General features: G+C 51.3%; 1 protein-coding gene across 4 annotated transcripts in view; it reads right to left on the reverse strand.

The window, feature by feature from the left end:
• Nucleotides 1-26,855, reverse strand: part of LOC147684291 (membrane-associated guanylate kinase, WW and PDZ domain-containing protein 1-like) — a 257,214-nt gene that overhangs the window by 164,642 nt on the left and 65,717 nt on the right. For all 4 annotated transcript variants that reach the window (XR_015300632.1, XR_015300633.1, XM_086940160.1 and 1 more), the window contains one exon: nucleotides 4,842-5,570. Coding sequence is in view for 2 of the 4 variants with exons in the window: in XM_086940160.1 (XP_086796286.1) it covers nucleotides 4,842-5,570 (729 nt within the window). In the remaining 2 variants the exon portion in view is untranslated. The remainder of the gene's footprint in view (nucleotides 1-4,841; nucleotides 5,571-26,855) is intronic.

Here is a 26,855-nt window from a genome sequence, read left to right on the forward strand (position 1 = left end):
TGGAGCGGCATGTCACATTAGAGTGCTGTGGCATGTCGTAGAGTGCAGTGTCATGTCGTAGAGTGCAGTGGCATGCCGTAGAGTGCAGTGTCATATCGTAGAGTGCAGTGGTATGTCGTAGAGTGCAGTGTCGTGTTGTAGAGTGTCTTAGAGAGGCAGGCATAGAGTGGAGTACAGTGGAGCGGCATGTCACAGTAGAGTGGAGTGGCATGTCGTAGAGTGCAGAGGCATGTTGTAGAGTGGCGTGTCATAGAGTAGAGTGGCATGTCGTACAGTGTATTAGGGTGGAGGGGTGAAGAGTGGAGTACAGTGGAGCGGCATGTCACAGTAGAGCGCAGTGTCATGTCGTAGAGTGCAGTGTCATGTTGTAGAGTACAGTGTCATGTCGTAGAGTGCAGTGGTATGTCGTAGAGTGCAGTGTTGTGTTGTAGAGTGTCTTAGAGTGGCGGGCATAGAGTGGAGTACAGTGGAGCAGCATGTCACAGTAGAGTGGAGTGGCATGTCGTAGAGTGCAGTGGCATGTTCTAGAGTGGCGTGTCATAGAGTAGAGTGTCTTAGGGTAGAGGGGTGTAGAGTGGAGTACAGTGGAGCGGCATGTCACAGTAGAGTGGAGGGACATTTTCGTAGAGTGCCGTGGCATGTCGTAGAGTGCAGTGGCATGTCGTAGAGTGCAGTGGCATGTTGTAGAGTGGCGTGTCAGAGTAGAGTGGCATGTCGTAGAGTGTATTAGGGTGGAGGGGTGTAGAGTGGAGTACAGTGGAGCGGCATGTCACAGCAGAGTGCAGTGTCATGTCGTAGAGTGCAGTGTCATGTTGTAGAGTGCAGTGTCATGTCGTAGAGTGCAGTGTCATGTTGTAGAGTGCAGTGTCATGTCGTAGAGTGCAGTGTCGTGTTGTAGAGTGTCTTAGAGAGGCGGGCATAGAGTGGAGTACAGTGGAGCAGCATGTCACAGTAGAGTGGAGTGGCATGTCGTAGAGTGCAGTGGCATGTTCTAGAGTGGCGTGTCATAGAGTAGAGTGTCTTAGGGTAGAGGGGTGTAGAGTGGAGTACAGTGGAGCGGCATGTCACAGTAGAGTGGAGGGACATTTTCGTAGAGTGCCGTGGCATGTCGTAGAGTGCAGTGGCATGTCATAGAGTGCAGTGGAATGTCATAGAGTAGAGTGGCATGTTGTAGAGTGTCTTACAGTGGAGGGGCGTTGTGAGAGGTTGGCCTAGCATATGCTGTCCACTATTCTAGTGGGCACCTTGCACCAGTTCAAACAACCCTTAGAGGTGGTAGGTTAAAGACACCTTTATTGAAAGCTATCCTAGTGGTTGATGTGGAGAGCAGCCTCCAGCTAAGTCTTGGAGGAATGTAAAGCAGCTTGTTTTACCAGTCTATAATTGCTTGAATGACCAAATGACAGGAGAACCACACCAGGTATATATATAAAATATAGGTATTTATTCTAAACACTCTCTACTAGTCTCTTTATGAGGCTAGAAGCAAAAGTACATTCAGTAAACTTAATAACACACAGTAAATTAGCACAATATACGTTGAGCACGTTGGGTGTACCAAACCATATATTAGGAAAGTGGTATAAGAACCACGACTAGAATAGATACAAGGCCTAGAGCCTGTAGAACCGCTGGGGCCACCAGGAACCACCCAAGGTAGTGACACAGGGGACCCACGGAGGATGCATGCAGTGTGTGAACACAGGCAGAAATCACCATTAACTTCTACGGGGAAAGTCGCAGTTGGAAAATTACAAAGGAAGGACACTTAGAAGATGACTTGGAGCAAACTCATTTAGAACTAGGAGATTCGAGAGTCAACACCCACGGGAGCACCGGAATACTCGAATTACCCCACCCAGGGAAGCCGGGTGCATAGGTGTCTTTTCGTGTCGGGTTTCGTCGTCGTTTTCAATGGCGAGCTGCTGCAAAGTGCTGCTGGCGTCCAAGTGGAAAGTGTCTGGGTGGATCCAAGGGTGGATCGAAGATCTGAAGAACCTGAAAGCAGAGGGGACAGAGTCTGGGTCACTAGCCAGTGACCAGGAAGGAGACGAGAAGATGCCAACCTATGTCGGGTGATTTCAGGTGAAGAAGGTGAAGCTTAACTCTTAAGCCACGAGGCCCAGGAGGCGTCAACCATGACCAGGATCTGGAATTGAGCTGTCCCACAAAGGATGTTGAGTGCTGCAGTGTCGGATTCCGGATGGGACTCAACAAGACATGGCAACAGCAACCCACGCAGAAAGCAGAGACTGGCTTCGGTGCAGACCAGCAAGGTCTGAGGGATTCACCCTTTGAAGGGGAGTCAGGGCACGTCTGTAGCAACCAGGAAAGCCCAAGAAACAGAAGAGTTACCTTTTTGGGGACCCACCAGTCGATGGACCAGGGATCGCAGAGGAGCCTTGAGTGGAAATGCTAGAAGTGGGCCCACGGAACACTTGTGGAATGTAGACCCACAATCTTCAGTGCAAAAGGTGCTCGGGGCTCGGACTATAAGTAGCCCAATGCACAACTTCGGGAAAGCTTGGGAAGTTGATGCACTAGCAAATGTGCAGGATGTCCAGGAGTTTCGGTCCCATGTCTCTCGTGATGGCTGCGGGTCTCAGCTTTGCTGGGATCATGGGTCGGCCTCCGAGACGTCTGGAAGTCCATGTCCTGAGTCGCAAATCCTTTGGGATCCGGCGGGAGCCTTGGAAATGGACACTGGCAAGATGCTTCTTTGGTGCCTGTTTGAACAGGGGAGTCACTCCTTGACCACAAGGGAGATCCTTCCATCTTCCAGTCGATATGGAATGTAGACGTTCCAGGATATATGTTGCAGAGTTTCGTCCAGGTGTAATCTAAAGTCCTAGGGACTGGATTCCTATACTTATACTAAGTTTAGAGTTTGGACTTACTCTAGGGTCCCACCTATGGGAGGACCCGGGGATGGGGTGGTTACACCCCTTCCCCTTTGACCAGTTTCACACCAGAGCAGGGGCAGAGCGCCCCTGCAACCGGTTTGAACTGGTGTATGCACAGGGACACCAAGTGTACCCCCAGCACTGCCTGAAAAGCCTTCACTGAATGCACCCACCCAGCCCCAATACACTATAGCCTATCTGGGAGGTGGTTACACCACCCTGTGACAGGAAACCTTTTGTCCAGGCCTCCCTGCCGGAGTTTTGTCAAGCAACAGGAGTTCACACCCGTGTCTGTGGCTTCAGTATCCATTTTGTGATGCTGGGGCTCTTTTAAACTATTACCGGTCATGTAAGTGTGTACATTCAGTAGGATTCCAAAGTGCTTGACACCAAACACAACATGATTCCATGCAGCCATTCCAAAGTTAGCATTTATAACGAGGTTATAATGCACTTAAGAGTATATGGTCTGGCTGCATCACAGAACAGCTACAGAGAATCAATTCTGAAAGCTGCAGAGGTGCTCTGCTCATGCTAGAGCACCATCCCACACAAAACCAAGCACTCTGCCTTCAGGATTGATAAGGCCTGCCATAGGAGTGACTTAAAGGTTTATATGTGTCAGTGATTAAGGATAGATGTAGGTAACCTATATCTTAGTAAGGGGTGCATGCACCACCTTACCCAGGCTGCAGCAGCAGGCCTGTGGTGCCATTCTGGAAGGCTTCCCAGGGGTGGCATAATACATGCTGCAGCCCCTGGTAGGCCTCTGGGGTACCTATGCCTTAGTACCTGCGGTACCATATACTAGGGACTCACAAGCTTAGCCCAGTAACCAATCTGGAGTGTACCTATAGTACATGCAATCAATTTAGAGAGGAAGCAGCTAGGCTGGGGTCCTGGACAGCAGGGCCCCAGCCAGACTAAAGTAAAAAAAACAGTGAAACACCAGCAAAAAGTGGGGGAAACCATAGTAAGCAGATCCTACTCTCCTACATTGTACACCTACAGTCATCTTTAGTGGCATGCGTACAGCCACAGTGGCCTGTAGAGAGAGTGGTGTACACTTACAGTTGTCATTAGTGGGCATATGTACAGCCCCAGTGGGCTGTAGTGAGAGTGGTGTACAGCCACAGTGGTCTGTAGTGAGAGTGGTGTATCCCTAAAATCATATTGAGCGTGCACACTTTTAGTGATCTGTAGTAGGCATGTGTCTCCTAGAGTGTTCTGTGGTGGCCCCGGAGTGCACCTATCGTGGAGTTGTTTGCAGTTGGTATGGTGGTCGGTAGAGAGCACAGTGTACACCTGCAGTGGTCTGAAGAATGCATGTTCACACAATTGCTGGATACCTATATAGTGCTATTTAATATTCATATTTACATCTCTCATGGTCTGTAGGGGGCATATGTATACCTACAGTGGTATGTAGAATGCAAGTTTACACCTATAATAGTCTGTACTAGGCACTATTTACACCTGTAGTGGTCCTTAGTGGCACAGTGGCAAACACCAACTGTGATCTGTATACACATGCTCATACCTATAACCATTTGTAGTACGCATGCTCATACCTCTAGTGGCTGAACAACACTTACCGCGCCTCCCAACCAGCAGGATCATGTCTCCTTCCAGGGTACGCATTCTCATACCTATAGTGGCCTCTCTGCTGAATGCCCCTTCCCCGCCTCTGCACCAGCAGGACCATGTCTCCCTCCAGGGTACGCATGCTCATACCTTTAGTGGCCTCTCTGCTGAACGCCACTTACCTGGCCTCTGTACCAGCAGGACCATGTCTCCTCCCAGGGTGCGCATGCTCATACCTTTAGTGGCCTCTCTGCTGAACGCCACTTACCTGGCCTCTGCACCAGCAGGACCATGTCTCCTTCCAGGGTGCGCATGCTCATACCTTTAGTGGCCTCTCTGCTGAACGCCACTTACCTGGCCTCTGTACCAGCAGGACCATGTCTCCTTCCAGGGTGCGCTTCCGCAGGACCTCCTGCACCTGCGCGGCGGTGAAATGGCGCAGGTCCGCCCCATTGGCCTTCACAATCTTGTCACCTGGAGCCAGGAGTGGGCAGGCCCGGCGGTCCCATATGTCTCCCACGGCAGCGCCCCCTGCAGGACCCACATCGGTCAGCTGGAAGCCCAAGCCGAGGCTGCTCCTGCCCAGTGGCACCGGGGTGAGCCTGGCAGAAGTTGTGGGGGAGTCAAGGTTCCACTCACTGGGGTGGTCTGAGGTGGGCTTGCCTCCTTCATGGCCCACCTTCTGCTGCCCCACTGGCTTCCTTGGCAGGCTGGGATCTTCCTTGGCAGACTGGCGAGAGGTGAGGGCACTGTAACTGGGCAGTGGCAGGCGGGGTGGCCCCACAGGTGGGGCAGTCACAGTGGGCTTTGTGGGGGACAAAACAGGTGCGATTCTTTGAGGGGGCCTCGGTTCAAGCTGAGAAGGCTCCGGGGGTCTCTTTCTGGGGCTTTCTACCTCAGTCCCAGTTTCAGCTTCCTGCCCACAGGCTGGGACTCTGGAGGGGGGCAGGAGAGGGTGCAGCTGTTCCTGGGATCCTGAGGTGTCCACCGGATCCCCCCTGGGCACAGCCGGGTGCAGAGTCAGTCGTTCTCCCTTTGAATACTCCACGATGCAGTTTCCATGGACCACAACCAGGAAATCTCCTGTCAGGAAGGAAAAGGCAGAGTCACTTCAGAATACTGAGAGGGAACTGTAGAAGGAAAGAGTCTAAAGGGACTAAGAATGAGCAGTGAAGACAGAGACCCAAAGAGAGTTAAAAGAAAGGTGGGAGGAATGCCTTGTTCTGGGCCCTGAGTGGCTAAGCCTTTCATGCTATCAGACACACAAAATATAATTAAACTGATATTTGAATTTAGGACATGGCATAAACTGGAGAAACATATTTTGTCTTGATGCATTCAAATTTAATACGTAGTTGCACGGAAATTAGTGCATCTGTCAGGCGTCTGCTTTTTTAGTATAAAGCGTACCATCCTTGTTCCACAAGCAACAGCTACTCTATAAGAAAATGACAAAACAAACATTCCTTTATGCAACCAGGAAAGTATTGCATGCTAGAAGTTAATGTCAAAGCCACTTTAGCCCTGAAGAAGACCATATGAAAAAATTGGGATGGGTCGAAACATGTCAACATATAAAACAAACACAGACAAAAGAAAAAATAACTACATCTTATTGTTGTGGGCCAGCTTAAGGTCCTATACAATGAATGATAAATGAGATATGATCAAATGTGAAATCAGTTCATTCATTTCTCCTAAACCCTTTTATCTGTATGGTGAGTGGGATAATTAACAGGTGGATGTCCCACACCCTCCCCTTTTTATGAGAGCCACTTCACCTGTATCTAAATTATTACCAGTTGAAAATAATTTGCAAGTGCTGGAAACATCTTTTTATGTCTAATAGTGATGTAAGACCACACAAACATTTGCTTTTTAACCATTAAAATTACTAACTCTGAAGTTTTATCTTTGGAGAATGATAAATAAAGTTTCCAGTTCACTACTTTATTTGGAAAAGGCCATACAAAACTAGAAGCAAGGGACCTCTGGTTGAAGAAGTTTGCAGATAAATTATTTCCCAAATTGGTAAATAAACAGGCCAAACTTCCATCAATTAGAAAAGATATTGAAGATTTAAGTAAAAAGTTGAATTTCCCAATTGATGACAATTGATGACAGAAGTTCTTATCGCCCAATATCTTCAATAAATGCAGGTGCTAAAAAAAAATGTTTTAATTCTAAGATCTTGGCTTCATGTTTAGCTTCGCTTATTCATAAGTTAGTATCAGAGCAACAGCATGGTTTTGTCCGAGGGAGAGACACAACTCAGTGCTTAATTTGTGAGGGTGCTTTCCGGTGCTAAGCATTGACCCTTAATTTTCAGGGCCGGGTCTACATGCGATATAGGCTGCTCACTAAGTTCACACGGGTCTCCCTGGTGAACAGCTGACTTCACATGTAATTGTGTGTGTAAAACATTTCAAATTAGACGCGGCCCCTTCGTTATGAAGCACGTACGCAGTGCCAGACCCTGCCTGGGTCCCGGCCTCATCGTAAGTCACAGGTCACTCGCTCGGTCGCTCCAATCAATCAGCACTGCACTATCAATGATGACCGCTTACAAAATATCTTATAAACCCGCCCGTTCCTATGTGGGAATAGTCAGGTGTGTGTCCTGAGTCGGACCAATGGGATCAGTGTTTTCACTACAGCCCGCCATAGCCTACTGCGCAGCCGCAACGCTTTTCAGCTGACGACACAAGAAGCAAGAAGCGTACTGCGCAGCAGGCCTCAGACTGAATACAACTGAAAGGCAGAAGTAGTGATTTTGTAACGCGATGCTAGTAGTGATGCTAGTAGTGTGTGAACTGTGACTCAAGTGTGGAATGAATGTCAAATGTTCGCTGCTTTGCAGGTTGCGTCATTGCGCGGTAGGTGGGGACTCACCATACTTTCACATGGAATTTCCCAGGAGAGAGAGCCCGAGGTTTGTTGCACATTGTTTGTATTATTTATTGGGCCCTCCCTCTGTTTTAAATGTCCCCTTGCACATCACCTCTGCCCCCGAAGGATGGCATGACACCATTGACATGTTCCTCTCACGGCGGTCGGGCACTCGCTGCTGACCTACTTTCTTGAGCTGAAGAGACCTGCGCTCATTTTGTTGCTAATTTGCTCAGAACTCCCTTTCTGTCTGCACACCGATGGTGAAAGCGCTGCCCCCACTCGAGGCATGAAAACGGTGAACTCCTAGTAATGGTGAACGCCTAGTAATGGTGAACGCCTAGTAATGGTGAACGCCTAGTAATGGTGCACTCCTACTAATGGTGAACTCCTAGTAATGGTGAACGCCTAGTAATGGTGAACTCCTAGTAATGGTGACCTCCTAGTAATGGTGAATGCCTAGTAATGGTGAACTCCCAGTAATGGTGAACTCCTAGTAATGGTAAACGCCTAGTAATGGTGAACGCTTAGTAATGGTGCACTCCTACTAATGGTGAACTCCCAGTAATGATGAACTCCTAGTAATGGTAAACGCCTAGTAATGGTGAACTCCCAGTAATGGTGAACTCCTAGTAATGGTAAACGCCTAGTAATGGTGAACGCCTAGTAATGGTGCACTCCTACTAATGGTGAACTCCTAGTAATGGTGAATGTCTAGTAATGGTGAACGCCTAGTAATGGTGCACTCCTACTAATGGTGAACTCCTAGTAATGGTGAATGTCTAGTAATGGTGAACGCCTAGTAATGGTGAATGCCTAGTAATGGTGAACTCCTAGTAATGGTGACCTCCTAGTAATGGTGAACGCCTAGTAATGGTGAACTCCTACTAATGGTGAACGCCTAGTAATGGTGAACTCCTACTAATGGTGAACGCCTAGTAATGGTGAACTCCTACTAATGGTGAACGCCTAGTAATGGTGAACTCTTACTAATCAGACCCTCCAGGATTTCGCGATTTCGCGATTTGCAAAATAATCGCGAAATCGGCACTTTTGTAAAAAGGCCGCGCTTTTTACAAACGTGGCCGCGAAATCAGGTGTTGCAAGCTTCTCGGGGGTCTGATTAGTCTTAATCTGCTTCAATTGTTAACACCTCTCAGACAGAGAGCCTCCAAGTCACATCAGAGACAGAGCGCTGTGAAAGGAAGACCCACCGGAGTCACCGGGAGCAGGACGGATTTACATGTTGTTATGTTTAACTGTTCTTAAATGGCACGTGGCATTGTGGCACAGTATGGGGCCCCTCCTGTCCTTTTAAAGTCTAGTTGGATGCTGCTTTCATTATATTCCGAGAAGATAAAGTGGCGTTTTTCTAGGAAGGGTTTTTTTTTTTGCTTCTTGCCTTGTGTCTGTTTTCATTGTGGCAGTGTTTACAGAAATCATCTGTGTTTAGCAGCGCAGTGATTTATAGCACCGAAAGCTTGGTGTGTGCACTGAGATGAAGATACTCCCTTCCTTTTGGCAGAGGGCGTGTTGTTTCCCGGTGGAGTGCTTCTGCCTCTGATACGATCTTGAAAGTTTATGGCCCCAACATTTCAAGTAAGCAAAGTATGGACCTTAATTATGTTTAGTTAAGTATTATTAGGGATTGTTCATTTTTTACTTTTCTGCAGGTGTACTTTCAATTGTGGTTGCGTTTTGGACATTTGACTCTTTCGGTACGGAATTATTTGAAGGACTGGCGAGTTTTCATAGCAATTATCTCTCGCAGAATAATGTATGATTTTGTTGACCCGTTGACCTCCTTTACTACTTTATATAATTTTAATCAGTTTTCCTTCCTGTTTCCTTTCGTACAGTGTCTATCTCCATTGCCTTAAATCAGTCTGCTCTCATGCTTTCTACATGTTCATCGGCTTTTTTCCGGCACAGTTATTACGAATAATAGGCATCTGGGATATTTCTACATATGTCAGACATTATAGACAATTTAACCCCACCGAAGTGCCGTATGTCATTATAGTTCCCTTCAAGAGTGGTGATCTTGTCGGTGAGTCTTTTTTTCAGCTTTGAATAACTGTATTTAATCTGCCCTCTCATATTTTGTCCTGTTCATGTTCACAGGCATTCTGCCCGTGTCCCGCAATCCATTACAGTGGGCATTTAGAACATTACCACACATCTCTATGAAGTGACTTATATCCACTAGGTAACTTATTAGCCAGCAGCTCGCTTACGCAGGGCCACTCTTATTGTTTCTGAACACGCAAGTGCACTTGGCGCAACATGGGCGTGGTCCCTTTACTGCTGATTGTCTCTTTTAATCGTAATCTGTATTATGGTTGGGCTACTTGCTCCTTACCAGTGTATAAGAGCTTTATTTAACTCCATTTGTTTCCATCTCCACAAGGCCCTCCTACTATCACTAGGATGGCCACTAGTGTTCACTCCCTATCATCCTTGGTGATCGCAGCTGATATAGAGTCTTTCACTATTTTACTCTGCATTGGACCCGCTGCAGTTGCCGATCAGGAGCTGAGGAGCCCTGAGATCTGGTGAAGCTGCCAATGAGGAGCAGCGCTGTGCTGTGATGCATGGCTCTGCGTCACTCTGCCTCGGTTCTGGTGAAACCCTCAGATCAGCCGGGAGAAGTATACTCTGACTCCAGTCAAGGGTCCAGGACCTTGACCACAGCTCTTTGGGGGCAGGACTCGGTACCACAGATGCAGCAAGATGACCAGCAACCCTGTGCTATTGTGCTTGGCTAAACCTATGCTCAAAAATATACCAAAAAGGAGAATATGGCAAGCAAACCCTCTCAGACACTTTAAACATGCCTATTTCAAAGTGGAATACTCTGCTAAAACAGCGCCATTGATTTATGGCTGAAAAGGAATGGATAGGAGTGAAATAAAGTGCCGCAATAATGCCGCTAAAGTTCTATTTTTGTGCCGCTAAATTTGCAAATCTATGCCGCAATATCCTGGGGGGTCTGACTAATGGTGAACTCCTAGTAATGGTGAACTCCTTGCTCTGTGATTGAAAGGTCATTTATATCTGAAAGCCAGGCCCCTGACACCTTGCTGACCTTGGGTGCACGGATGTCTTAGTAATTGAGGCCTCAATAGTGTCGTTTGTCCTGGAAACAGTTCATCTGAAAACTTTTACCTCTTTCCTTTTTATTATGTTTTTAATAGTGATGTTATTGTCCTGAAGGCGTGAACCCTGAGGTGGACTGGCATGCAGGGACATCGAAAGATTTAGTGATAGATCAAAAGGAATGAGACAGAAAAACTGTGAGAAAGGGTAAAAAATCAGGTCTGAGAAGGAAGCTGCAGGAGTGAGATGAAGTGGAAGGGAGAGGTTTGGGGCAGATTCAAAAGGCATGAAGTGGATTCAAGAATATGCAGCTTTCAACGTCAGCCTTTGAGCTTGTAAAAAAAGTTATACAAGTAATTTTCAAGCTATGTAGGTTGGCTTGGATTTGAGCTTGCTGCAGTGTCTGCTTCAATACCAAGGAAATTAACAGGAAAAACCCAGCCCAGCGGACCATAAACACTCCCAGAAACAGCCAAAAATAAAAGGCCCACACGCTGACCTGTCAGACCCACCCATCGGTCACCGCCCCTTAGGCCAGCCGCACCCTTGCAGCTTTGGCATTCAGCAGCACCAGCCATGCTATCCTAAGCACAGCAGCGCACGGTGCCAGGGGCCCCTCTGCACCGTGGGGGCTGCGGGGGCTAGTGTTAGGGCACTCCTGGTGTCTGGACCCGCCCCCTGTATTTACTCATTCACACATGTGCACCCGCTGATTCTGCGGCTTCGTAGCGCTTGCTCCAGTACAAAACGATTCAGAAAAAGGGGGTGGTGATGGACAGAGCATCTGAATTAAACAGAACACTCGTACCCAGTCAACAGATCAGGGCTTGATCCATCACCGTTTTTAGCTCACTGCACCATCCCAGCTCAGAACCAGGCTACATGCAAATTAGTCTGTCCCTGGCCCAGTGCATCATGGGAACAGGGCAGACCAAACAACCAGGCCAATTCTTGTACTGGAAAGGAAACAAGCTTCCGGGGACCGGTTTCTGGCATTACAGCCGTCTTCGGCCCGGCTTGCTTGAATCCTGATGGTGCAGTGAGCAAGAGACTCATGTCTGAGCATACCCTTCCACGCTTATGGTGGACAAAACGATTCAGAAAAGGGGGTGGTGATGGACAGAGTGTCTGAATTAAACAGAATACTCGTACCCAGTCAACAGATCAGGGCATGATCCATCACCGTTTTTTAGCTACAAGGCGCACTGACTGGGGGACCCTTTGGGCGTTTTTCAGATGCGGCACCGTCACGCACAGCTGCCATGCGTGACACCATGAGCCTGGTCTGGGTTTTCAGTCAATAGTCGCCTCTAAAATCCCATCATGCAAAGCGCTGCTGGCTAAAGGTGTGAGATGACGTCACGTGGGGGCACCTTTGATTAACCCTGGGAGAGTTGGGGTGAGTCAGTGAAGCTGGCACACAGACCAACATTTCAGGACAGGGACGCGGGAAATTTAAAATAAAAACTCGGGAGAATGAAAATTCCCCCTTGACTTCTATTGTAGAAAATGCAACTTCAGGTGGGAGACAGAGGAAAGAAAGCCATTTTTGGCTTGAAAAAACAGTAGTCTCCCGAGCGAGCGACCCTTGACCCTCCTGGGTAGGTCGCTTCCCCACCGCTGCAGCTCCACCTGTGCCTGTGTCCGCCCTGCCCGCCTGTCTCCTCGCATTGCCCCGCTCGTGGTCTCACCTGGGGGACCTTCACTTGATTGCCAGTGCCCCGTGTGCCCCCGTGTGCCCACTTCCTTTTTGTACCTCTGTGTGAGTGCCCTATCCTGACCTGTGTCCCTCCCTCCCTCCTTCGTTGCTGCCCTCCCGTTTTTTTCCCGCCGCTGACTCCCGTGCGTCCCGCCCCCCCACGCCCATTCGCCGTCCTGACCTCCTCCCCAGCTACCCTTATATGGCGGCCGAAGGCGCGCCTAAGGCAAGCCCATCTGCGCCCGTCCGCGGCTGGACCGCTTCCAGCACCAGAACCCCTGGTCCCAGCCGATGCCAGGGAACCCGACTGAGATTCGACACCGCCACCCTCATCGCACTCAACACCGGAAGACTTGCCGCCTGCCACCGAGCCACCCCGAGGCACACCCACAGACCCTTCACCTGCCAGGCCTGCAAATTCACCTGCCTCCAAACCTGCACGCCGCCCACCGAACTCAGCAACGACAACAACAACAACCTCAAGTGCATCCTCTTCAACACCCGCTCCGTCCACAAACACGCCGTCGAACTCTGGGAACTCCTTGATACCACAGCACCAGAGGTCGCCTTCCTCACAGAAACCTGGATGAACGCCTCCTTGGCCCCCGACATCGCCATAGCCATCCTGGACGGCTACAAAATCACCCGGAATGACCGCGTCAACAATCCTGGAGGAGGAATCGTCATCATCTACAGGAACACCATCAGCGTCATGACCAACATCGAGGACACACTCACCGCTGCCAAACACCTACACTTCCAGATCCACACCGACCCCCAAACCACCCTCAGAGGAACACTCATCTACAGACCCCCGGGCCCACGAACACAATTCAGCGAAACCATCGCCGACTTCATCAGCCCGCACGCCCTAGCCTCACCAGAGTACATCCTCCTAGGGGACCTGAACTTCCACCTGGAGAAAAACAAGGACAACAACACCACCACCCTGCTCGCCAACCTCGGTCTTAAGCAACTAGTGGACACGCCCACCCACCTCGCCGGCCACACGCTCGACCCCATCTTCTCCGCCAGCAACCACGTCTCCTTCAGCCACTCCACCGGACTACACTGGACAGACCACAGCTGCATCCACTTCACCTTCAAGAAGGCCACCTCCCACCAACAGACGCTACAGATCCCCCGCAGATGCTGGAGCAAAGTCACCACAGACCAGCTGACCACATCGCTGAGCCAGAACCCACCTGTCAACACCCTCAACGCCAATGACGCAGCACACAATCTTGCTCAGTGGATCACCAACTGCGCCGACGACCTCGCTCCTCTGAAGAAACCCCCAGGCAAGACGAGCAACAGAAAAACCTCCTGGTTCACAGACACCCTCAAAATCGCAAAGAAATCATGCCGAACCCTCGAAAAAGCTTGCCGCCACAAACGGACATCAGAAAACATGACAGCCCTCAAGAGCGCCACCCGCGAATACCACCAGATGATCCACACCACCAAAAGGACATCATTCAAAGAGCGTCTGGACAACAACGCCCACAACAGCAAGGAACTCTTCAGCATCGTCAAAGAGCTCTCCAACCCTAGCGCCAGCAACAACGACATCACACCGTCGCAAGACCTATGCAACTCCCTCGCCACATTCTTCCACCGCAAGATCGCAGATATACACAACAGCTTCGGACCCCAAACTCCGCCTCCAACCACCAAACCAATGACCCCCACCACCAGCCTCAGCGCATGGACCCCCGTCAGCACTGAAGACACCACCCGCGTCATGAACACCATCCACTCCGGCTCCCCCTCCGACCCATGCCCTCATCCTATCTTCAATAAAGCCGACACCATCATTGCACCCCACCTCCGGAACGTCATTAACAGCTCCTTCACATTAGCCACCTTCCCGGGAAGATGGAAACACGCAGAAATCAACGCCCTTCTGAAAAAACCAACAGCGGATTCCAAAGACCTCAAGAACTTCCGCCCCATCTCTCTTCTCCCCTTCCCGGCGAAAGTCATCGAGAAGACCGTCAACAAACAGCTGACTGCATTCCTCGAAGAAAACAGTTCGCTCGACCCATCCCAGTCCAGATTTTGAGCCAACCACAGCACCGAGACCGCCCTCATCGCAGCCACCAATGACATTAGGACCCTGATGGACAACGGAGAGACAGCCGCTCTCATCCTCCTGGACCTCTCGGCGGCCTTCGACACCGTCTGCCACCGTACCCTAATAACCCGCCTCTGCAACACTGGGATCCAAGGAAAGGCCCTGGACTGGATCACATCATTCCTCTCCGACAAAACCCAGAGAGTCCGCCTCCCTCCCTTCAGCTCCGAGGCCACCGAGATCATCTGCGGCGTACCCCAAGGATCCTCGCTCAGCCCAACCCTCTTCAATATCTACATGAGCCCCCCCGCCACCATCGCCTGCAAACACAACATCAACATCATCTCCTACGCCGACGACACCCAACTCATACTCTCCCTCACCAAAGACCCTCTCACCGCCAAAGCCAACTTCCAGGACGGAATGAAAGAGGTCGCAGAATGGATGAGGCACAGCTGCCTGAAGTTCAACTCAGACAAGACGGAGGTCCTCATCCTCGGACAATCCCCTTCTGCCTGGGACGACTCCTGGTGGCCCACGTCGCTGGGCACCCCACCGACACCCACTGACCACGCACGCAACCTGGGATTCATCCTCGACTCCTCTCTCACGATGACCAAGCAAGTCAACGCAGTCTCGTCCTCCTGTTTCAACACCGTGCAGATGCTCCAAAAGATCTTCTGGTGGATCCCCACCGAAACCAGAAAGACGGTCACCCAGGCCCTCGTCACCAGCCGACTGGACTACGGAAACGCCCTATACGCAGGAACCACAGCCAAACTTCAGAAACGCCTTCAGCGCATACAGAACGCCTCCGCACGACTCATCCTCGACATCCCCCGCCACACCACATATCCGCCCACCTGAGAAACCTGCACTGGCTCCCAGTCAACAAGAGCATCACGTTCAGGCTGCTCACCCACGCACACAAAGCGCTCCACGACATGGGCCCCGAATACCTCAACAACCGCCTCTCGTTCTACACCCCCACCCGTCAACTCCGCTCCGCCAGCCTCGCCCTCGCCACCGTCCCACGGATTCGCAGAATGACCACCGGAGGAAGATCCTTCTCCTACCTGGCAGCCAAAACATGGAACTCCCTTCCCGCACACCTACGACTGACCCAGGACCACCTCACCTTCAGGAAACACCTCAAGACCTGGCTGTTCGAGCAGTAGCAGCACCCCCCCCCCACCCCTCAGCGCCTTGAGACCCTCACGGGTGAGTAGCGCGCTCTACAAATGTAATGAATGATTGAATAGGGTCTGTTGGCATGTATGCCCTGGAGGCACTCACACTCCACGCCCCCTCAATGCAGGGCATCTGGAGAGCCAGCGGGGCCGGGGTGGAGCAGTCATTCTCGGGGACTTCCTGACAGGAGAGGGGCCCTTCCACTGCCTCTCTCAGGGGCCCTAGCAGGCGCTGCCTGCCCGCGGGAGGTTAGAAGCAGCCAGTCACAAGCTCTGCAGTTGTGCAAGAGCACACGTGCAGTCACACACCCACCCAACAGAGCGGAATATTCCACCCCTGGTCGAGGCAGCAATTAACTGAGCCATAAACAGCAGAGGGCGCCCGCCCAGGGCGGGGCCGGGGCCGCCCCAGCGTCCAGGGAGCTCCCAGAACAGGCCCCGGGGCTCCTTGGCGCAGGTGCAGCAGGATCAAGAGGAACCGGGGGCTTCACGGTTCAGCTTCTGAGGCGACAATTTACCAAGAAATGAGGGGCGAAAAAGGAAAACAGAGAGAGGTGGCACAAGAGATGAGAACAGAAATAAAGCAACAGAGGGGACCAGTGGAGGGGGGGAGAGCAGCCCCCGGTATAGGTGGGAGATAAGGAGTCCCGGAGAAAATGTAAATTATGATGGAGTAAATTACATAATTTCAGCAATATTGCGTAATGCAAAATTACGCAACTTCGTTTAATTACGCACCATTCGCTGTAACAATTTACTGCAAACGGCGCGTCTCGGAGTAAAAACTCACCACGAACGCGAGGGGCTGTTCTTTGTCGCGCTTTTATTACGCAGTGTGAGCTGGACAGATCCCGAAATGACGGGTCTGCATTTCACATCATTTTACCAGGGATTTAGCATTATTACGTGAAAGCGAAATTTGCGAATTTCGAACCCCTTTCCAACATGGTGGTGACTGGTGAGTGTGAGTGAGGGATGCAGGCGTGTGAGGGGACAGAGGTTGTTTTCAAGCCCACACACAGTTTGGATTGAGGGAATAGGGCTCATTTACAGAAAATGAGGGAGAGAGAGACTGACCGCTGAGTGATCATGAGACGGTGTCCGGGCGCCCCCTGGCGGACGGAGGGCTCACTGCACCCTGCTCTCAGACACTCACACGGGCCCCTTCCCTTCCCTGGGCACACATGCCAACATGAAGAGGAAAGTGGGATATTTTAGTCAAAATAATCGGGAGGATCTCTTTCTCCCGTTGCAGAGGGCCCTTCAAGCGGGAGCCACTCTGCTCCAAACATCGGGAGTCTCCCGCCGGAACGGGACACCCCTTCCAGGGGCCTGCCTCAGAAGCCAAGGGTGGGCACAGGCTCACTCTCGGTCTGTACTTGTGATGCTTTGGACCTGGACTACGGTATGCCCCACGGGGGGGGGGGGGGGGGGGGGGGGGGGGAATGAAGGCCTAGCGCGGGGGCTGGCGCTCGCTGGGCGAGATCCAGGGTAAACCACACACCACAAGTCCGGTCGGAAGTGACGTGCCACGAGCAGCCGCCCTCCTTTTTATTAGTTCCCCCAGGCCACGCGGATGTAGGGGTACGTGAGCAGTGGACACTAGACCGACAACCATTACATCCCTGTCCACCTCAGTTCTTTTTGTTATAACTTGTTCTTAACATGGTCACAATGATCCACGTGCATTCTTCAGTCCACACACATGACTGCGGTACTTGCGTGATTCTCCGCTGGCGAGCCCCGGGTCTCCAGCAAACATAGTCTCTCAACCGCTGACTCGGGTGGGGGTTTGGCCTCAGACTGTATCTTCGGGTGCCAGTACGCTCTCCCATTTCGTTCCAGCCAGAGTCATCAGCACAACCCTCCTCTCGTGGTGAGGGGCTTACGTCAGGGGTCTCGCCGACTCGTCCGCCCGTCCTCCAGTCGCACCAGCAGCCATGGGACTGGGGTGGTTACTGGCAGTCTCTTGGCGTTGTTCTGGTGGGACTTCCTTGAACCACGAGATGTTCCTGGACACTTCCTCCGCTCCTCTACGGGCCGTTATCATGGAGCCATAGTTCGCGCTGACTGCCCAGGTGCCCGGCTCGTAGTTTGTTTGGAACTTTCCTCCCTGGCGTCGGCTCCGCAGGATGACTGTCACCCCATGGTTAAGCTTCCTATGAGTGGCGCGGCGTCTGACACTTGCATCTTGGTTATGTCGCGCTCTCCGCTCTTGCACCTCCTCGACCTCCAGCTGCGGTGATGACCACCCCGGGCAGGTGGGAAGCAGGTCACGGCAGGGACCATGGAGCATGAGAGCCCACGGGCTCCGCTGGGTTGTACAATGAGGGGTGCTTCGGTATTCTCTCAAAAATTCGTGGAGCCTCTGTTCTGGGTCTACTTGTTCCACGACTGCTATGCGGAACATCTTGTTCAGAGTTCGCATGAAGTGTTCGACGTCCCCATTGGCTTGGGGCCACTGAGGGGTGGTGCGGTGATGCGATATGCCTCGTTGGAGGAATGTGTCAAACTCGGCCCCTTGGAATGGGGGACCATTGTCACTGCGTACTTCCTGAGGGAAGCCAAACATTGTAAAGACTTTCTCCAATACTGGTCCAACGTGGTTGAAGGCTGTCGATGTGACAGGTTCCACAATAGGATACTTGGAGTAGGCATCTATGATGACAAGGGCGTGCCTCCCTCCGGGGAAGCTTCCAAAGTCCACACTTATCTTGGACCATGGGATGGTGCATGCTTCTTCAGTGATGATCGGGAGAGGTCTCTCCAGGCCACTTGTTAGTTGGCACAGTGAACATCGTCGGACATACTGCTCTACCATGTCTTCAAGTTCTGGAAACCAGACCTTTTCTCGCATCCATGCCTTCATCTTGGTTATGCCCTGATATCCTCCGTGGGCTAGTTTGACGGCCGGTTCTTGGGCTTTGCGGGATTACCAACCGGGGTCCTCTCAGCAGGATGCCATCGCTGGTGGTGCTCAGTTCGGGACGGACCCGCCGTATCTTTGTTAGGATGTCCCGATCTTCCGAGGTCCACAAATTGGATTGGCGGAGGTAGTCTGTCCACGAACCTTCCTGCACGGCACTTAGTGTCTTGGTATAGACGGCATCAGTGGCAGCTGCTTCTCTTACATCGTCTAGGAACATGGTCTGGAGGCATGATGCCAGAGCTACCCGCTGGGCATACTCTTCGACGTCTTCATCTTCTCCTTGTTTCCCGGACTGAACTGGGTGTCTTGAGAGAAAATCAGCCGGGTTTTTGGATCCTGGGCAGTACACCACCTCCATCTCGTACGGTTGCAACTGGACGGCCCAGCCTTCAATGCGTGGAGGGGGATGCAGTGCTGTCCCTTTGAACAGGGGGACCAGAGGCTAATGGTCGGTGACCATGGTGAACGGTTGTCTGTGGAGGTACAGATCGAAATGCTTACAGGCCCACTTGATGACGAGCGCTTCATGCTCAATCTGGGCCTATCTTGCTTCCGTGGAGGTGAGGGACTTGCTGGCGAACGCTAGAGCAGCCCATTGGCCTAGCTCACGCTCCTGAGCCAATACTGCACCGAGTCCTACTAGGCTTGCATCGGCCAGTACTTCCGTTCATTTTGCGGGATCAAAGTATGCTAGTGTGGCTTCCCCTAAGAGGGCATCTTTTATCCCTTGGAATGCTTCTTCTTCCTTTGGGCCCCAGTGCCAGGTTGCATCGGCTTTTGTGAGTGCACGCATCGGCTCACTCCGAGTGGCCAGGCCGGGTATAAATCGCCCACAGTATGTAGCCATTCCGAGGAAGCTCCGTACTTCCGTCAGTGTCGTTGGTGCGGGGCTGTCCTTGATGGCTTGCGACTTCCTCGGGTCTACCTGTATGCCTTCCTGGTTGAACACGTAGCCGAAAAACTCGACGGAAGGCTGGAAGAACTGGCACTTGTCCTTATGTAGCGTGGCTCCATGTTCAATGAGGCGCTTCAGTGTATTGCAGAGATGTTTGTGGTGATCTGCGGCTGTTGCAGAGTGGATGAGGATATCATCGCTCACGTTCAGTATTCCTGGCAAACCTGATAGCAGCTCTCGTATCGTGTTTTGGAACACCTCGTCTGCCGATGATATCCCAAAGTTCAACCTCTTGTACCTCCTGAGTCCTAGGTGAGTGCTGAACGTGGTGATAAATCTGCTCTCTTCTGACAGGGGTAGTTGGTGATACCCTGTGTTCAGGTCAATCTTCGAAAACCACTTGGATCCATTGACTTCCGCAATGATATCATCCATTGTTGGTGTTATGTGGTGTTCCCTCTTAATTGCTTTATTGGGCAGCCGCATATCAATACACAGGCATATGGCTACTGGCTGTTTGGGTTTTTCCACGATAACCATTGGGGATACCCATGGTGTCGGCCCAACACTTTTTCAATGACTCCTTGCTCCTCCAAGGTTTCAAGCTCCTTCTCAACGAGCGGTCGCAGGTGGAAAGGAACTCTCCTGTTTCGCAGGGCAACTCGGGCAACTGACTTATCGATGTGCAGCTTGATGGGGTCACACTTGATGCATCCGAGGCCTTGGAATAACTCGGGGAACTGCCCAAGAAGTTCTTCCATCTGGTACGTATGGATCCGTCGGGCAAAGGCGATTAGCTTTAGATCTTCGGCAGTGTGGCTACTAAGGAGGATATCGGCTTCCTTGTCAATGACGTGGATTATGGTCATCACCTCAAGGTCGTCCCTCTTGATGGGCACTAAAATTTTCCCTTTCAGCGGTAGCGGAGTGTCTGCCCCATACACGTACATTTTGGTCTTGGATGGTACTACAGGAGGGTGAGGGCGTAGGCTTCGGTATTGTTGAAGACCCATGACATCCACTGTCGCTCCTGTGTCGATGACCACTTTCACCTCGGTTCCCGCGACTTGTACTATGCACGTGGGCTGTGGTCGGCGGCGCTGCTTGAGTTCCCTTGCGAAGGATACTATGTATACCTCCTCTTTGTCATCCTCTACGGTTAATAGGTGTTTCGCGGGTGTTCTCTGTGTGTGGACAGGTGGCGCGGTGTCTGTCACCGACAGCTGTCGAACGGCTCACGTTGGGGGCTTCTGTCCTCGAAGTTCTCAGTTCCTGTTGCGCCTTCTACAGACGGATGCAAAGTGATTGGGTATTCCGCAATTGATGCAGGTCTTCCCTTGGGCGGGACAGTCTTTAGCTGCGTGTGGTTCATGGCCACAGTATCCGCACCTTGATCTGGAGGTGTCTCCTTTTGGTCCCCTGAACATGTCTCCTCTGGGCTTGGTCCTTACAGCATCGTCTTGCTCCGTCTTGATGGAGTCTGGCTTTGCATGGGGCTTGATCCATCTCGTGTGCCCTGGCCGCGGACAGGTCTTGTGATCTGGCTAGTATCAGTATGCCCTCCAGCGTGATCCTTGGTTTGCACAGTATGAGCCCTCGTAGGGTCTTATCGCAGCACCCCTGGATTAGTTCTCTCCTGATTTCTATTGGCTGGTCTTCATCGGTACATGTGCTGGCTGTGAGAAGGTGGCCTGATATGCAGTGCTCACTATTCTAGTGAACACTATGTATCAGTCCAGCAACCCTTATTGATGATTGGTTGTAAGTCAACCTTATAGACCAGCTATCCTAGTAGCGTGGATACGAGCAGTCTAAGGCTAAAGACTCGAGAGGGCGTGTTAAGCCAGCTGTTTACCACACATATACCCCTTGAATACCCAGTGAAAGGACACCACACAAGTGTTATGAAAATAAACAAGATATTTATTAAGAATCACAACAGCCCTGTACTCTTTATGAGGACAGGGTACTAAGCACAAAACAAAGCTCTTACGAAAATACTTAAGTTAGCACAGTATATACAAATGCCCGAGGGGCACGGAAAACCATATACTCTGGAAGTGGAATGCGAAATTACTAGCAGGTAAGTACAGTACTAATAGGCTTTGGAATCGCTAGGACTTGACTATAGAATCTTCAGATTACTTCTAGGAGGCCTAGGGGACTCGGGTGCAGAGTGTGCACTCTCACGCGTGATGCGGGACAAAGTCTATGGTAGCTAGTAAAGACAAAGTTAGTGTTCTCGGGCGAACCCGACCTGGTAGGAGGAAAACGACAGTGGATCCTGACCCTTGGATAGTGAGGCTATGCTGGGGCACCGAAATGCCGAAGTTACCTAGCCCAGGGGCTGCAGCTGCATAGGTCTCAAAAGACGTCGGGAATCCTCGTAGACGGACCAGGAGCCTGGAAGAAAGAAGTTGCTGGCAGGCGACCAGTGAAGAAAGTTCGATGGATCCAAGCCTGGATCGAAGGAAGATGACACCTAAAAGCAGAGGGGACCAAGTTCGAGACTACTAGCCAGTAGTCAGGTGGCACCAGGAGGGCACCGGATGGTAGTCACCTCGACTAGGTGAGTGGGTGACGCTGTGCTCGCAGATCTCACGGACCAGGAGGCGTTGTCGGCGAACAGGATGGAGGAGCGAGCTGTCCCACGAAGATTGAAGCTGTCGGCGTCGCTGGACCCAGGATTGGGCACCAAAGCCTTGGCAAATTCAAGCCCACGCGGTGGACTCAAAACGGCGTCTGGAGTGGACCAGGAGGGTCCGGGGTGCTTCTCTGTTGCAAGGAAGCAAGGGCCAGTCTGGAGCAACCAGACCAGCAGCAGTGATGTCGTCGGGCGTCGTGAAGAAGGCCACAAGCCAGCCGGCTAGTAGCCACACAGCGCGGTGAGCACGCAAAAGCAGAAGGGCCCCACGCAGATCGTGGAGATGCTGGAGGGCTGATCTTCGGTGCTGGAGCTGCTCAGGGTTGGGGCTTCTCGGACCCCAAAGCACTCACCAGTGGAGCACACGGTGGGCTTGTTACAAAGAAGTCGTGCAGTCTTGGCGATCGTCGGTCCCTCGAGGTCTCGTCGCACTCACAGTTCTCAGCTTTGCTGTAGAGGTGAGTAGAGGTCAGAGGTGCCAGGGAAGCCGGGTCTCGTCGAGCTGGGTCGTCGGATTCGTGAAGAAGGACTTGCAGCAGACCGCAGTGTTCTTAGGATGGTGCCCGCTTGATGCAGGGTGACTACTCCTTAGCCACAAGGGAGAATCTTGAAAAAGAAATCTTGATGTCCTTTCGCAGAAAGTCGTGTCTTGATTCCAAAGATGATCTAATTTGAACAGGGGGCCCGCTCCTATCTTTATACTAAAAAAGGGGGCTGACCCGGTGACTAGGTCCTGCCTATGGGTGGGACTAGGAGGGGGGTGGTTACACCCCTCTCCCCTGCTGGACTTTCCCCAGGCCAGGGGCTGGTGTGCCCCTGGAACTGGTTCTGACCGGCCTATGCGTAGTGAGCACCGGGGTGCCACTCAGCAGTCACCTTCCTGTAAAGCCCTGCCTACCCAGGATACACCAAACCCTGTCTGGGATGGTGCTAGCACCGCCCCGGACAGGAAACCCTTTGTCCAAGCCTCCCTCGCTGGAAGGACTCCCAGCAGCAGGAGGTCAGACTCGTGTCTGTGGTGGCAGCATCCATTTTGTGGAGCTGAGGCTTCGTTTAACTTTAACCGGGGTTCACAGTTACATACATGTCGTGTCCCTCTAGAAGGGTGGAATGCTAACCCCGTCGCCAGAATTGGCGAGGGGTTAGTATTCCAATTCGTATGACACCTTACTCGACATGTTTTGATAAAGCAATACCAAAGTTAGCATTTAACCGCGAGGATTATAACGCACTTAAGAGTATATGGTATGCGATATCATGGAACAGCTATTAGGACTTGGTTCCGCAAGCTGCAGACAGGCTCAGCTCATGCCAGAGCACCATCTCACACGATTCCAAGCACTCTGCCTTCAGGATTGTTAAGGCCTGCCATAGGAGTGACTGATAGGAATCTGTGTGTCCATTTTAGGGTTAGATATAGGTATACTATATCTACAGCAAAGGGTGATTACACGACTTTGCCCCAGCTGTCATGCAGCCAGTTGTGTCAAATTTAGGAGGCCAGCCAGGGGTGGCATAATACATGCTTCAGCCCCTGGTAGGCCCTGGGTACATCTATGCCCTGAGTTACAGGGTCTGATAAGGTGGCCCAGTACCAATTGGTAATGCACCTAGAGTACATGTTGTAATTTAGAGAGAGAACAGCCAGGTTGTGGGTCTGATTGGCAGGCCCACAGCCAGAGAAAGTCGTAAACCAGTGAAACAAAAGCAAAAAATCTGGGTGATCATAGGATTGCAGACCCTACTCTCCTACATGACCCCCCCCCCCCCAAACTTTGGGACAATAAGCTAACCTTGACCAGGTGAGTCTTCTTGTTCTAAGTGGAAATATCTGGAGAGCCCATCGGCATTGCCATGATCAGTACCAGGTCTATGTTCCACTGTAAAGTCCATCCCCTGTAGGGAAATGGACCACCTAAGCAGTTTGGGGTTTTCACCCTTCATCTGATTTAGCCACAAGAGGGGCTTATGGTCGGTCTGAATCTTGAAGTGAGTGCCAAACAAGTATGGCCTCAGCTTCTTCAGGGCCCAAACCACAGCAAAGGCCTCCCTCTCAATAGCTGACCAATTCTTCTCTCTGGGGGTCAGCCTTCTGCTTATAAAAGCAATGGGCTGGTCATGACCATCAAAATTCAGTTGAGAAAGAACAGCTCCCACACCCAACTCAGAAGCATCTGTTTGGACAATGAATGGTTTGGAGTAGTCTGGACTCTTAAGGATAGGTGCTGTGCACATGGCCTGCTTTAGGTCATCGAATGCTTTTTGACAGCCTGCTGTCCACTGAACCTTTTTTGGCATTTTCTTACTTGTCAGTTCATTTAATGGAGTCACAATTGATCCATAGTTCCTGACAAACTTTCTGTAGTAACCAGTCAGGCCAAAGAAAGCTCGAACCTGTGTCTGGGTGGTTGGAGGAGCCCAGTCCCTGATTGACTGTATTTTGCTCTCCAGTGGCTGAACCTGGCCTCCACCTACAAGGTGGCCCAGGTATACAACCTGTGTCTGCCCTATCTGGCACTTGGTGGCCTTGATAGTGAGGCCTGCTGCTTGCAGAGCCTCTAACACTTTCCTCAGGTGGACCAGGTGATCCTCCCAGGTGGAGCTAAAGACAGCAATATCATCTAGATATGCTGCACAGAAGTCATCCAGCCCAGTGAGGACTTGATTCACCAACCTTTGGAAGGTGGCAGGTGCATTTTTCAGACCAAAGGGCATTACCACAAATTGATAATGCCCACCAGGGGTTGAAAATGCTGTCTTGGGCTTGGCATCCTCAGCTAACCTGATTTGCCAGTACCCAGCTGTCAGGTCAAATGTACTTAAGTAGTTGGCAGAAGCCAATCTATCTATAAGTTCATCTGCCCTTGGTATGGGGTGGGCATCAGTCTTAGTGACTGCATTGAGACCCCTGTAGTCTACGCAGAACCTCATCTCTCTCTTACCATCCTGGGTGTGAGGTTTTGGCACTAGAAATACTGGACTAGCCCAAGGGCTATCTGAGGGTTCAATGACTCCCAACTCCAACATTTTCTGCACTTCAGTTTTTATGCAGTCTCTAACATGATCAGGCTGCCTGTAGATTTTACTCTTGACTGGCAGGCTGTCACCAGTGTCAACCTCATGGGTGCACCAATTGGTCTGACTGGGTGTCAGAGAGAACATATGTCTGAAAGACTGAAGAACTTGTTTACAGTCTTTCTGTTGATGTTCAGAGAGGCTGCCACAAAAGACAACACCATCTACTGACCCATCATCAGGATTCTGAGTGAGCAGGTCTGGGAGAGGGTCACTCTCTTCCTCCTGTCCCTCATCTATGGCCATGAGCAAGCTCATGTCCTTCCTGTCGACATATGCTTTGAGCCTGTTGACATGGAGCACCCTGTGGGGGCTCCTGGGAGTTCCAAGGTCCACCAGGTAGGTGACCTCTCCCTTTTGCTCAAGAATTGTGTGGGGCCCAGACCATTTGTCTTTGAGTGCTGCTGGGGCCACTGGCTCCAACACCCACACCTTCTGTCCAGGCTGGTAAACAGTCAGGACAGCCTTTTGGTCATGCCAAGCTTTTTGAAGTTCTTGGCTGGCCTTAAGGTTTTCAGATGCCTTCTCCATATACTCAGCCATCCTGGAGCGGAGACCAAGTACATAGTCCACTATGTTGGTTGCAGGCTTTTTGAGAGGTCTCTCCCATCCTTCCTTCACCAAACACAGGGGGCCTCTCACAGGATGCCCATACAAAAGTTCAAAAGGGCTGTAGCCAACCCCCTTTTGTGGGACCTCTCTGTAAGCAAACAGAAGGCAGGGAATCAGGACATCCCATCTACGCCTGAGCTTTTCAGGTAGTCCATGAATCATCCCTTTTAGGGTCCTGTTGAACCTTTCAACAAGCCCATTGCATTGTGGATGATAGGGTGTAGTGAACTTGTAGTTGACACCACATTCCTTCCACATAGCAGTTAAGTAGCTTGACATGAAGTTTGCACCTCTGTCAGAGACAACCTCCTTAGGGAAGCCCACTCTGGAGAACACTCCAACTAGGGCCCTTGCCACTACAGGTGCTGTAGTGGTCCTAAGTGGAATAGCTTCAGGATACCTGGTGGCATGATCCACTACCACCAGTATAAACTTGTGCCCTGATGCTGTCTGGGGTTCCATTGGACCAACAATGTCAACCCCCACTCTTTCAAAGGGCACCCCCACCACAGGCATTGGTATAAGGGGGGCCTTTGTTGTGCCACCTGACTTACCACTGGCTTGGCAAGTGACACAGGAGCGACAAAACTCCTTGGTATCCTCATTCATGTGAGGCCAGTGAAAGTGTGAGACAAGCCTGTCCCAAGTCTTTGTCTGGCCTAAGTGACCTGCTAAGGGAATCTCATGGGCCAAGGTAAGGAGGAAACCTCTCTGAGACAAGGGTACAACCAGCCTCCTGGTCATGCCAGGCTTGGGGTCTCTTGCCTCAGTGTACAGGAGTCCATCTTCCCAGTATACCTTGTGGGTACCTGTGGCGTTCCCAGCAGCCTCAGCAGCAGCCTGCTGTCTGAGGGGTTCAAGAGAAGGGCAGTCTAACTGGTCCTTCCCCAGGTCTTCCCTTGAGGGTCCCCCTGAACCCAAGAATTCAACTTGATCAAGTTCAAACTCTCTAGGCTCAGTTTCCCTCAATTCCTGTAGGTCAGCCTCCTCTGAGACTTGATCCACAACCTGGGGCAAGGGGGAAGGCACAGCCTTAACCCTACTGCTCTTCTTCTTGGGAGGTGTCTGGTCCATTGTTCCAGGATCCAGCACCTGTTCAGTGGGGCATTTCCTGACCTGTGACCTGGTCACAGCAAACACATGTGCTGGCAAGCCTAACATTTCCACGTGAGTCCTCTGCTCCACTTCTGACCATTGTGATGACTCCAAATCATTGCCCAACAAACAATCCACTGGGAGGTCTGAGCTAACTACAACCA

The sequence above is a fragment of the Lissotriton vulgaris genome, chromosome 10 (genome assembly GCF_964263255.1).
Source record: "Lissotriton vulgaris chromosome 10, aLisVul1.2, whole genome shotgun sequence".
NCBI classification, from domain to species: Eukaryota; Metazoa; Chordata; class Amphibia; order Caudata; family Salamandridae; genus Lissotriton; species Lissotriton vulgaris.